Source organism: Psittacula echo (genome assembly GCF_963264785.1).
Source record: "Psittacula echo genome assembly, chromosome: 8".
NCBI classification, from domain to species: domain Eukaryota; kingdom Metazoa; phylum Chordata; class Aves; order Psittaciformes; family Psittacidae; genus Psittacula; species Psittacula echo.
Window position 1 is genome coordinate 848,757 of NC_137744.1, and position 12,689 is coordinate 861,445.

Here is a 12,689-nt window from a genome sequence, read left to right on the forward strand (position 1 = left end):
CAGTACTAATCCCAGCCACACACCCCCGGGTAGCTCCAGCATCACCCATTCTGCGACAGGATGCTCCTGTGTGCACACACACATCAGAGCTGAGAATGCTATTAAAGGCAGCATGGGCAGGAAAACCCCAGGACTAACTCTGCCTGCAGACATAGCATTTCCTGCCCCAAAGCATATCCAGTAGGGCTCCACCAGCACCCCTCCTGGGGCCAGCCCATGGCTGTGGAGCTGAGACAAATGTAAGGTGGAACCCCCAGCAAACAGCCCTTCGGACAGCTTGCTCAGCCTCACCTTTGGAGGGGTAAGCACTGGCCGGGGTGTTAAGGTCCTCCTCGCTGGAGTTGAGGCTGCTTCCTGGGGACGTGCTGGTACCTGCAGTTGTGAAGCATCAGTCACCAGCCATAGCCACAGGCACCTTATAATAAAACTGCCGGGGCAGGGACTGATCATGCACATGGCACAGGACCCTGGTCCACCCTCACTCTTGGCCCATTTGCTTTTCCCCTGCTATGAGGAATACTTGGGAAAAGGGAACTGAGCTGCTCTGCCAGGTCCAACAGCACCAGAGGTTGCCTGAGCACAACCACAGGGACTCCTCAGGGTTATTATAATGAAGCAGCTCCCTCTGAGCTCCGAGTTATCTCAACCCTTGTGCCATCCTGCAGCAGCCAATGCAGCAGATGTTGGCAGCCCCTGGGTCAGCAACCCATGCCCACGATGGGCCGGGTGAGCAACTCAGAGGCAGGACCAGCAAGAAGCTCAGTAGTTTGCCATGGAGGTTTGCCCCAGAGCTCCTAAAGCTGCTCCATCCCGAGGGACGCCATCCCCACCAGGACTCCTCATTGCCCAGCCCTGACTCACTCTCCAGCTCATCGATGCCGCTGTCGTACACCCTGGTCCCTGCTTTCCTCTTCAGTTCCTCCAGATGCTGCTCATACTGACGCGTGGGGCCCCTATCGAAGTCCTCCATCACCTCATCAAACTCCCGCAGCAGGTCACAGAGCTCGTCGGCCATAGCTGGGGACGAGAAATCTGTCTGAGGCAGCATCAGCACACGGCGCCCCTGGGATGCTGAGCTCGGCTGCCCCGGCACCGGCGGGATCCTGCGGGTCTGCGGGAAAGACCCGGTGGGGGCCCCGGTAGCACATGGCGGGGAACAGGACACGGCCAGAAGCCGCAGCCGTAGCCCCGCGCTCCATCCGCCCCCGGGAGTGTCCCGGCGGGAGGGTCCCGGTGCAGAGCCCTCCGGGAGCGGAGGGATGTGGCGAGGGGGAGGAACGGGACGAGGGCGCAGCACTCACTGTCGGGTGCGCTTCGGTCCGGGCGGCGGCAGCGAGGGTTCCGCCGGTCGCGGCTGTTTTAGCCCCGGGGCCGCCCCGGGCGCTGGGCGGAGCGTCCCGGAGCCCCCTCCCCTCCGCACCGAAGCGCTCCCGCCTATCCCCTCCCGCCGTGGGTCCGGGTGCGGCGTCTCCCCTGTCCTCCCACGGCAGGACCAGGGATGACATCCTACCCCCCCCCCCCGCAAAACTCACCTCGTCCCCACCTCCGAGGGTCCCGGGTGTCACACGGGGCCTGAGGACCTTGGTCCTGAGGAGCTGGGCAGCCTAAACCCAGCCACGGGGGTCCTCCCGAGGCGGGCAGCTGCCGGCAGCATCCCTCCATCCCAGCCCTGCCTCCATCCATTCCTTGCCTCCATCCCACCCCAGCTCCCTCCTTGGTGCTGCTGGTCCCCTGCATGGTGGGATCCTGGGCCGGGCTGGCTTCTCCCTCAGCTGGAAATGTTCTTGAGACCTTTACGATTCCTGCCAGATGCCCTTTTCCTTCCCTGCATCACCAGCCACCAGGATGTGAAGTCCTGTAGGATGTTTCCCACTTGTCTTTGCTCTCCTTTAACCAAGCTCCACAGAACACACCACGTGTTCAAGGCCAGGTAGGACAGGGCTTGGAGCAAGATGCTCTAGTGGAAGGCGTCCCTGCCCGTGGCACGGGGCTGGGACTGGGTGATCTTTAAGGTCCCTTCAACCCAAACCAGGCTGGGATTGTATGAAATACTGATGCACACCCAGCAATGACAGCCCAGGGTGCTTCTGAGGGAGAAAAAAGCCTGTGTCCTTCTCAGGAAGCCATTCCTGGGTTCTGCCCTCACTTCTCAATGCTGGGCTGCCCTCAAGTGGAGTTCGCAGCAATATCCCCATTGGTAGCCAGAGCAGCTTCTGAGCCTTGTGATGTGTACAAAGACCCCACAGGGATTGTTGTATTCCCTGTAGTAAATGAAGAATGACCGCGTGCTTCCCCACAAGCCCTCTTTTGCTCATCACCCCTCAATCTTCTCCATGCGATTCCATGAAAAAGGGAGTCTCTGCCACCCTCTAAATACTGGAACATGGGGATAAGGTGCACCCTGAGCCTGATTTTCTCCATCCCACGCAGGGAAGGCTGCCCACATCACCTGCTTTTTTCTTGGCTTCCAAATTCTTGGTGGACCTTGGTAACAGCTCAGAGAGATCCACCACTGAGGGAACACCTCATCCTCCTCAGCACATGACTGGTAATGGCCTCAGGCTGTCAGGACTGCCAGGAGATAAGTGTCAGTGCACCACATGGGAACAGCACAACCACCGCTGGCAGTGGGCCGAGGAGCAGTCACCGTGACACGCCAGAGGCTGCCTGGGAGGAATGTGGATGGTCTCCAGAGGTGCAGCTCTTGCAGGTGGTGTAATCCTGTAGTATGTCTGCACAGAGCAGTGTGGACATGGTGCTGTTACACAGCTGGTGCTCAAGTGTGCTCGTGACCTCAAAACCTTCAGCAGGCTCATGGTGCCCTGAGTTTATCCGCTCCTGCAGACTCAACAGCACCACTCAGCTCCAGAGCTTATCACTGCTGGCGAGGCTCTCAGCAGTTATCTTTCAGCACATGCTCCTCTGCTGTTCTCCAGGAACTGCTTCTCCACCTGCCCAACTGTACTCATCCACAGGGAAGGGACCTTTTCAAACAACTCATCCCTGAGCAGTGCTCCTGCTGAACCCCAAGAGAGGCACCACCCATCAGCAGATGCTGCTGAGGCTGTGGTGGGACTCATCCTCCTCCTCTCAGGAGAGTGGCACAGGAATTCTCTTGCATCCACCACCAACCTTCTTGATGTTACAAATGTGGCCAAAACCACGAGGCTTCTCCAGGCACTGATCCTCCTCCCACCACAACCCTCATCATCATCCCACCTGCCTGCCCTCTCTTCAACTGCATTTCTTTGGAGGCAAGATCTCAACTGTGAACATGACACTTTCTAACCCAAACCATTCCATGACTTTGTGATTCTGCCAGATCAGCTACAAATGTACATTTGCACGTAACCAGCCATGAATTCCAATGCCTGAGAAGCAGGAACAAACCAAACCAGCCATTTCTCAGCCAAAGATCATGAAATGACACCATAATGTGTAAAATACATCAGAAGGTCTAACCTACCGAATATGAATTCAAGCAAAATTGAAGTTTATAGTCCTCAGAGTATACTGTGCTCTCCTGCTACACCAGCCATGCATTTTGGGGTTGATACAGTGTTTCATTATCTGTAACATTAGCAATTTTAAACAGGGGTTAAACAAAGAAGAAAGCTGTGATTCATTCTGAACAGAGCAGGCTGGGGTGTCTTTGCACCAGGGGTGCTGTTCCTGTAGCTCCATGGGCATGCTTCCAGCTCCAGGAGAGCTTTCTCTCCACACAACAGCACATGGTGATATCCCAAACCCCCAGCTGCATTCTCCATCCTCACTGCCCTGCTAACGTTTCCCATCCACTCAGTGTCAGGCCAGTATCCTCCCTGTTTGCACAGGGAGCTCAGCCCCAGGCTATTGCTCCCCCATCTCTGTAAGCCACCAGCCTGACCAGTGCCTGGAACTACACGAGATGGGATCAGTTTTGGACCTCCAGGTCGCATCCCCCAGTCTGTCAGACACCAGCCTGCTGCTCTCCAGCCTGCACGCCATTGGATTGTCCGCTGGTGGCAAAGGGGCTCCCGCAGGCATTCATGCTCCTGTCACACACAGAGGACGTGGCTCGTGCGGAAGGATTGCCCAGCTGCCCTGTCCTGTCCGCAGTGCAGAGGGGCTGGCCCAGCACTGCTAGATGCCAAAGTCCAGGTTTAGGAATGAGATGTTGCTGTACAGCTCCGATGAGACCGAGCTGTTCTCCAGGGTGCGAGTCCACCCTGGCAGCAGGGATGGAGCGTGCTCCTCTCTTGAATCCTCACTCTCTCTGCTCCTAAAAAGTGAAAAGAGACGCGCTATTTGCAGACTGCTTCCATTGCCAGCTTCACACCCACACAGCCTCTAGCAGTGACCCCAAAGATTTGCCATCTCTTTGGACAGTCCCAAAAGGGATGTGAGGACAGACAAGCAGCAGGAGCATAAGGTAACCTTACAACTCTTAAGGTCTGTGCTCTGGGAAACCACTTTGTACAGGACAACCCATGTCAGCTGAAGGAGTCACCAGCTCTACAAGGAGACTCAAGACTGCTAAGCTGCCCTGCTTCACGCCATACGGGAGCAAAACACCTCTGTTACATGCCATGATCATGGACTCAGATCATGGGACATGAGACCCTTTTACTTCACCTTCTTTACTCACAGGGAAGGGCATGAGCTCAAACACTGAGCCTCTCTGGGACTTTCCTATCTCACAGCCAAAGAGCAGAGGTACAGACCTAGCTGGCAGTTACACACAGACCCACGCTCACAAGACAGGCAGAAAGTGTACAGAAGTGCAGATAGCACCAAGGGTGAGGAAAACCTGGAGAAGGCTGTTGATGGAGCCGATAATGAAGCAAGCATCAGTGCATGGTCCTGAGACACTGGAGCAGCAGAGGCCCACGAAGATGTGTGCAGTGGGGGAGCGCTGGTGCAGAGTAGGTTTGGGTGAAGGAGGGAACATAGGACAGACTGGGCAGGAAAAAAGGAGAAGCAGCAGCTCCAAGGGACGGGAAAGCTGGGATGGGAAGGTGCTGAGGCGCTGGCACAGGGTGCCCAGAGAAGCTGCAGCTGCCCCATCCCTGGCAGAGTTCAAGGCCAGGTTGGACACAGGGGCTTGAAGCAACCTGCTCTAGTGGAAGGGGTCCCTGCCCGTGGCAGCAGCTGGAGCTGGAGGAGATCTAAGGCCCCTCCAGCCCAAGCCAGGCTGTGGTTCTGTGGTTCTGTCTCAGTGATGGGTGCCAGCACAGGCAGGGCTTGTGCCCCTGCAGCTGGGCAGGGACTCACAGCGCAGCACAGGGCCTCCGGCGCAGCAGGTACTTGATGATGTCGGGGTCTGTCTGAAAGAGCCTCCTGAGGACGTGTTGCTGCATTTCCGGGGACACCTGGCCGGGACACACAGACACGCTCGTGGCACCTCCTCCTCTGCAGTGAGGGCAGCGAGGGGATGCCAGGTCCATTCTGATCACAGACACCCCGTGCTGGGGTGACTTCCCACACACCACCCAGGCCTGAGCAGGCCTCGGCCCTGCTTTCCCCACACCAGTCCTGCTCCTTTGGCTCCCTGCAGACCTGATCGTTGCTACAAGGCTTTTCTGGGAGCTGGAGTGTCACGTTCCCATAGACTTGCAGGGAGTGGACATTTCTGGTACTTCTTGGGAATTTCCCAGGTCCTTTCCTAAAACCAGGGCCAGGAGGAATGCTCAGTGTATGCTCCTGCTAACCCAGGCAGCTCTGCTGGGGGTTCCAGAGAGCTGCATAGCCCCCATGGGGCTGTCCTCAAGGACAGCAGCCACTTCAGCTACAGGACCACCTGGTGCCCACCTGCACTGCACCCCATGGGGACAGCTTCCCTCTTCCTCGCTCTCCCATTTCTTCCTCTTATTTTCCCCCCTCACTGGGACTTGGGGGGGGGGGGAGGGTATCAGTTCAGAGGAGCTGCTGCTGCACTTGCTGTTTCCCAGTTGTTCCCTGCCCCAAATGAGCTTGGTCAGATGTCACTGGGGTGGAAAGTGACAGAGAGGAGGTGATCTGTTCATGGCACGACTCAGCTCTGCCTTTACAATGCAGTAACAACCCATCACAAATGAATATTTACAGCTGCCATGAGGAATGAATCCCATTTTCACAAGCCAACTGGAGCAGGGCAGTGAATCTATCCTTCCTTCTGCTGCTATTAGAATTGTTCAGAGGGGAAGGACAGGTCTAGAGAAGCTGCCCTGAGGAAGCCACACGTACCATGAACAGGGTCTGGTGGTGCTCAATCAGTCTCTGGAGCACCAGTATGATGGCAGCACTGTCCTCATAGTTCACAGCAGCAGCATCTTTCTCTCCAAGCCTCTCTTTCTGCAGGATGTTGGGACCAAAGATTGTGGCCAAGTTTGAAACTGTCATTTTATTCCCAGGAATCTGGCAGGCAACCATGAAACGAAATCACACATTATAGGTGCACCAGCAGGAGATGTCCCAGGATAGCCTCACCCCCCTGGTCAGGCACATGAGCTGCTGGGTGAGGCTAGGGTGTTAATACGGGTCCAATTTTGGTCCTCCCTAAGCTAGTGGCAGGGCCAGCATGAAGGTTTTGTGTGCTGGAGCACACGCACATCCCCTCCTTGCATCAGAGTCTCCATTCTCATCTCCCTCACTTCCACAACCCCCACCAAAAGGCAATACCCAAGATTCGTATATCATCTTATTATCATCTATGGGACAAAACCAGCGCCTCTGAGTCACAGACTTAGAGCTCGAATTGGCAGAGAAACAATCTCCACACACAATCTGAAACCCCCAGGGAGCGGGAAACCCGAATCAGTTCGCAGGAACGGCGCTCGTGCGGCCCGCGGGGGCAGAGCCCAGAGCAGCCGCGTCCCCAGCCCGGCCCCGAACGACCCGGTCCTGCCCGGGGCCCGCCCCCCCCCCGTCCCGCGCCGCGCCCCCCGCGCAGCCTCACCTCGCGTCCGTCGGGGCGGCGGGAGCCCTGCGCGTGCCGCGCCACCTCGGCCAGGAAGCGCAGCAGCCGCAGCAGCGTGTCGCTGTGGCCCGGCGGCAGCAGGAACAGCAGCAGCTGCAGCGCCCCCAGCTGGGCCGTGCCCGCCATGGCTGCGCAGAGAGCGGAGCCCGTCAGTACCGCGCTGCGGGGACAGGCGAGTGCCGCGGCCTGCGTCCCACCCGGGCAGGGCTGGGTCCCGCCGCAAGGGCTGCGGTTGGTATTGCACAGCCCCGCAGTCACTGCCTGTCCCAGAGCAGAGGGATGCGTGTAACCCAGTTATCAACAAACAACCCCAAAGCACAGAGTGCAGCATCCGCGCATGCCCGAGCCAGCAGCACATCACTAATCCAACAGCTCCCAAACGGGTTTGGTAAAGGGGGGTAAGGAAGGATGTGGGAGCCAAACAGAAATTGGGCAAGGAGATGGAACAGAAACCCTCTACAGGCCAGAAAACCCTAACAAGAGATCAGGCTCAGGTCCTATAATGCAAATTCCATGTCTAGGACTCCAAATAAAACACACCAAAGGAAAGCCATTCCTTTGCACTGCAGCCACTTCCAGCCAGGATGCAGTACTGTCCTGCTTTTCATCCCCATTTTCCTGACCTCCCTAAGGATACTCCATGCTGAGACATGTCCCAGTCTCATGTCATATTTACCCTGAAGAAGCTCCACACTGTGTGCCCACAACCAGCAGACACATGTGCAGTTCCATGCCTTTGCTCTGGGGTGATTTCAGCAAGGATAAGGTCGGTTGGCTCTCCTGCTTCACAGTGCAGGTGAGCTCTGTGCTCAGAACCCTGAGCTTGAGGGCAGAAGATTGCTTTGTACCTTCCACTACCGCCCTGCACACTCATGTTCCCACCATCATGTGCCCTGTCTTGCCCCCTGACATGGCACAGCCTGGTGACAAGCCCACCAGTGTGTATCTGCTCACTTCTGATGTGGAAGCAGGGATTCAAGGATTTGGAGAATCAAACCTGAGCAGAGAAGGATGGCAAAAGGAGAACAAAGAGGTGGTGAAGGAGACCAAGGAAGAACAATTCTGGAAACTGTGGAGACTGCCCAGAAACCCAGTCACCCAGAATCTGGAGGGCAAGGATTTGTCAAGACACCTTTCAGCAATACAAACTGAGTTGTGCTGGGAGCTGGTAGTGGGCCAGGGAATTGCTCAGGAAGAAAATTCCCTTTTTTCCCCTTACAAACGCAGCAGTGGAGGGTGGGCCAGGCAGAGGCTCTGCACTGCGGGTACTCACAGGCTGTGCTGAGGAAGGCTGAGTAGAGCTCTCTGGGAATCAGGGGATCTGGCATGTCCCGAAGAAACTCTTTGAGCAGAGCAGCCACATCGTGAACACTTTGATGCTCATCCAGGAACACGTCCAGTCCTCGGTCAAACTCCTCCCTCAGCTTAAAAATGGGAGAAATGAGAATAAAGCGAAGTCAGTTCTTCCTCTATGTGAGCCACGCTGTCAGGATCTGTCCCTGTTCAGAGCTACTGCAGTGACAAGGGCCTGCAGGGACAGGCCAAGGGGAATGGCTTTAACCTGCCAGAGGGGAGACTGAGATGAGCTCTGAGGCAGAAGCTCTTCCCTGTGAGGGTGCTGAGGCGCTGGCACAGGGTGCCCAGAGAAGCTGTGGCTGCCCCATCCCTGGCAGTGTTCAAGGCCAGGTTGGACACAGGGGCTTGGAGCAAGCTGCTCTGGTGGAAGGTGTCCCTGCCCGTGGAACTGAAGTTGGAACTGGAGGAGCTTCAAGCTGCCTCCCTCATTCTGGGATTCTGGGATTCATTCCCCACTCACACAAGCATCCATCCCTTGGATGCTGCACAGCCATGGAGGATGCAGTAAATGTCTCTTTACCTGCTGAACTCTTTTCTTGGAGCTCCCGACTCGGAAAATGCCCACAGTGTGGAGACCTGGGAGAAAGAGAAGTGAGTGCTCTGCATCCCCACTGCCCCTTGCTACCCTGAGCAGTCCTGGGAGCACCTCAGCATCATGATGTGGTTCTCCTGCACTGTCCATGAGGGGTTGCATCCATCCCACTCCCAGCAGAGGGGGTAAGAAGAAGGGGTTTGGAGCCATAAGATTTTCTGGGGTTGTCCATGGGTCAGGGAGGAGGCCTCATCTCTAGTCACTGTGAGCTACTAGATTTGCAGGGGGAGTTAAGGCCAGAGCACACCAGGCCTTAACACCAGGAGATGTGTCACTGATACACGTTTTCAGCCCAGAGGCTACACCTAGCTCAAAGGACTCTTCACAGATTTTGGGAGCATTCCCTGCCCCAGGAATCAGCTTCCCCCTCCCATTCTGGGGAATGGCCAGGGCAGGAATCCCCAGCCCACCACGCAGGATGGGTTTTACCAACCCACTGTGGGACCTGAGTACTTACCATGCATCTCAATGTGTTTGCAGCATCTGTCCACAATCCGTGGGACCTGCCAGGTGATGGGGTTGAGGCTCAACATCTTCTTCTTGCCCAGGCTCCTCCATGGACCCAGCTCATGCGGGTGTGACAACTGCAGAGCCTCCAGCAGCCTGGAGGTGTTGTCACTCAGGTCAGTGATGGAGTCCACGGACATCGCGCCCTGTGATGGAGCAGAGGTGGTTCCATCACTCTGCAACTTTGGAAGTTTGTGGGAAAGGGAGGCATCACCTCCAAACAGACACAGGGGTCTGCAGAGCCTCTCTGGGGTGTCAAGAGAACATTGCTTCATGTGCACTGCTCCTAGTGCAAGGTGGTTCTGAACACAGCCTTGCTACTGCAGCAGACCCTACACCACATGCAGACATGAGAGAGGAAACCTGTATGGGGACAGGCTGAGAGAGCTGGGCTGGTTGAGCCTGGAGAAGAGAAGGCTCCTTAAGGGGAAACCTCAGAGCAGCTCCAGTGCAGGAAACCTGGAGAGGGGCTTTGGGTCTCCTCCTATCCCTATCTCCCTTTGGAGAAGGTTTTGGCTGGCTGGCCGTGTCCTTCTGGTGACATTGGCTCCTTAAGAGCCACTGAATGTGTCTCCCCCCTCACAGCCCACCTCTGGGGGGAGCTGGGCACCCCCTGTCCCCGAAGGCAGACAAGACCAGCATGCAGCACCACAGCCATTAAGACCAGGCCCTAACCCACACTGGCCGTGGAGCTCAGCACCTCTGGCCCAGCACCATCACCGCCCAGTTCACAGCGTACCCTCCGCTGGCGCCAGGACTCGCTGCTGGGCAGAGTGGGGGGAAGTGGTTCCTCAGGGAGGGCCCCACAGGGCACCAGGCTCCTGCCCATCCTTTGGTGCCTCTGGGCCTGGAATGTCCTCACAGTAGCCTCCACCTCCAGGCAGAGCCGGCGGCTGCTCCTCACCGCCTCCTGCAGCTGCCGGTGCGCTCGGTCATTGGCGATGACCTGGGAGAGTGGGATCCCGAAGGTCTGAGGGGAGCAGTCTAGGGCAGAACATGGGAGCAATGGAGAAGTGTCACCAGCAGGAAAGAAGAGTGGGAGCCCAGCACCAGGGCTGTGTGTGCCTGGGTAGAAGAATGGACCGACAGAGTGAACACCAGGATGATGTGAAGGAGGGAGAGTGGAGAGGACAGCGAGTAAAACCAGTTCCATACACAACAAGATCTGTAGCTTGAATCCAGGACGAGAGCCCTGAAACAGTGCCCTTGTCCCTTCCTGCTCCCTGCTCCTCCTCAAGCTCCCCAGAAGTGCCCAGGAAGAATATCCCCAGGGCACGATGTGGGGGGACGCGAGGTGCAGGGCAGGCAGGAGCCAAGCAGAAGGGCACAGAGAGGGAGACACGGAGGAAGAGGAAGGTGACCCAGGAGAACTGGCCTCCGTCCACGGGCTTGCTGCAACCAGTGCCCAGTTTTTCTGAGCTTTCCTTCCTTCAGCTGGTTACAGCCTCATAGTGTCTGTGAGGTGGGAGCTTCATAAATCACTAGAACTATTTGATGCAGAAGATTCTCACCAGGTTATAACCTACAGTTCCAGTGTAAGAACCTTGGCTACAGCTGTCCCAGAACTGTCTCGCTGATGATGGCATTGTCCCCAAATGACTTTTCCAGAGGACTTTGTGCCGGTGTGAGGAAAATCAGTGAATTGCTCAGAAGCAAGCTGCTTTAGTGGAAGGTCCCCCTGCCCACGGCAGGGGTGGAACTGGAAGAGCTTTAACGCCCCTTCAACCCAACCCAGCCCATGTTTCCCAACTGGCTGGTTACTTCAGTTCTCCCCAGGTTTCTGGCTAACATCCGCAGTAAAACAGACCCTGAAGCAGCAAGTCCAGGGGTAAAATGAGCAGATAGAAATAGTGATGTCTGTACAGCTTTACAGCTCATGCACACACATCCCTTCCAGATGCTGTCATGCTTCTACACGTATCATTACACCCCCTCTGGAGAACAGCCAACATGGGACATAGCTCCTTGCTGAATCTGGGCATCTCCCATCAAAAATCACCAATTCCACTTGTGAGCAGGGACGAGGCATGGGGCAGAGGGGGGCTGCTCACCCTTCTTCTCCTTTGAGAAGCTCTCCAGTTTCTGGCGGATGGATTTGCTGCCTTTAGGTCCGACTACAAGGAGAAAAGAAAGCAAAGGTTCTGCATCATTAGGCTGGTTTAGTACCATCTCCCCTTACAGCCATTGGCCTTCCATCCCCTCGCCCCAGAGCATGGTCACAGGCACCTCCCATGGTGGACGGATGGTGTGGGGCTGCTGTGGCCACGGCTCAGAGGATGCCTGAAGCACTCTCTTGCCATGGCCCAGAGGATGCTGTTTCAGCTGCCTGCAGGACACAGCCCCAGAGGCTGGCACCATCCTCCCTGAGTGAAAGGATGTGCCAGGAGCCTGTGGCGAGGGGCCCAGATGGGTTCTCACATGTGGAAGAGCAGCAGGAAAACTTCAGCTGCCCAAAGGCTGCAGCTTAAACCTGTTCTGGCCACCTTTCAATTCTGTATGCACCTTGTACACAACTCGGTATTGATGATGATGTTCTAACAACTACCTAATGACCCTAGAGGATGCCCTAATTCATCCTCCGAGGCTTGGTCTCCACACTGGAAAAATGAATCCAGCCACAGAAAAGCTTTTGGGAATGTCTGACAGAGCACAAGGACAGTTAGACAAGACATCCCACCAGAAACCCATCTGGCCCTGGGGAGGCAAGTGCTGCTCTTCAGCATTCCCATGTTGCACATCCAGGGGCAGCAGCCAGCAGCAGTGAACTGAAAACTCATTCACAGCCTCCCTTAAATCTTTCCAGGACACATCGCCCTATTCTGGCTTGTGCTCATTATTCCTGTGGAATTCTCTTCTAGAAACAGCCTGTGTAGTTGTTTGGGTTATGGTGGAAGATTTAAAGGCAAGCTATAGCAGTTGGTATAAGCAGCACGTGCATGTCACTACATCAGGCATTCTGCAGCACCATTTGTGTTGTTTCATTCAAATGACCAGACACAGCAGGAAGATGAAGAGCAACCCGGAGCTAAGTGAAGGTTGCCCAGAGTCTGGCTCATGGTGGGGGGCACACACTGTGATGCTCATCCTCGAGCTGCCTGGAGACACAAGCATTACAAGAGGTGCTTAACACCTTTTCCCTAAGGAAAGTATCATCTGTGTAATCGCTGTTTGTGAAAGGCAGCAGGAATTCTGTGTGGGCAGATGTTGGGGGCAAGCATACACAGATGGATGGAGCCAAATGGAGACCATGCAGCCCTAATTCAGGTGCTTCCAAACATTATGAACTTCCCTTTATAA

The 12,689-nt window shown here is 56.0% G+C and overlaps 2 protein-coding genes across 9 annotated transcripts in view; both read right to left on the reverse strand.

Moving 5' to 3' along the window:
• LOC308224565 (H(+)/Cl(-) exchange transporter 5) overlaps window positions 1–12,689 on the reverse strand; it is a 54,763-nt gene that overhangs the window by 39,304 nt on the left and 2,770 nt on the right. The window contains exons 3-7 of one of the 8 annotated variants that reach the window (XM_080624637.1): window positions 11,444–11,506; window positions 10,132–10,376; window positions 9,343–9,538; window positions 8,814–8,869; window positions 8,211–8,361 (exon numbers count right to left, since the gene is read on the reverse strand). In XM_080624637.1, coding sequence (XP_080480763.1) covers window positions 8,211–8,361; window positions 8,814–8,869; window positions 9,343–9,538; window positions 10,132–10,376; window positions 11,444–11,506 — 711 coding nt within the window. Of the gene's footprint in view, window positions 1–291; window positions 373–861; window positions 1,112–1,301; window positions 1,446–1,532; window positions 2,428–2,449; window positions 2,524–3,466; window positions 3,588–8,210; window positions 8,362–8,813; window positions 8,870–9,342; window positions 9,539–10,131; window positions 10,390–11,443; window positions 11,507–12,689 lie in introns of those variants that run through there. The other 7 variants (XM_080624642.1, XM_080624640.1, XM_080624646.1 and 4 more) reach the window with 7 other exon arrangements.
• ARHGAP36 (Rho GTPase activating protein 36) lies at window positions 4,112–7,194 on the reverse strand. Its single transcript, XM_080624654.1, has 4 exons — window positions 6,917–7,194; window positions 6,205–6,375; window positions 5,254–5,351; window positions 4,112–4,261 (listed from the first exon to the last, which is right to left on the reverse strand). Exons 1-4 carry the CDS (start codon window positions 7,061–7,063, stop codon window positions 4,123–4,125), a joined length of 555 nt encoding a protein of 184 aa, XP_080480780.1. The 5' UTR covers window positions 7,064–7,194; the 3' UTR covers window positions 4,112–4,122.

Coding starts and splice junctions, on each gene's coding strand:
- ARHGAP36 (XM_080624654.1), bottom strand. CDS start 7,063: ATGGCGGGCACGGCCCAGCTGGGGGCGCTGCAGCTGCTGCTGTTCCTG. Junction 6,376..6,916: donor GCCGCCCCGACGGACGCGAG/GTGAGGCTGCGC, acceptor GTTGCCTGCCAG/ATTCCTGGGAATAAAATGAC. Junction 5,352..6,204: donor ACCACCAGACCCTGTTCATG/GTACGTGTGGCT, acceptor TGTCCCGGCCAG/GTGTCCCCGGAAATGCAGCA.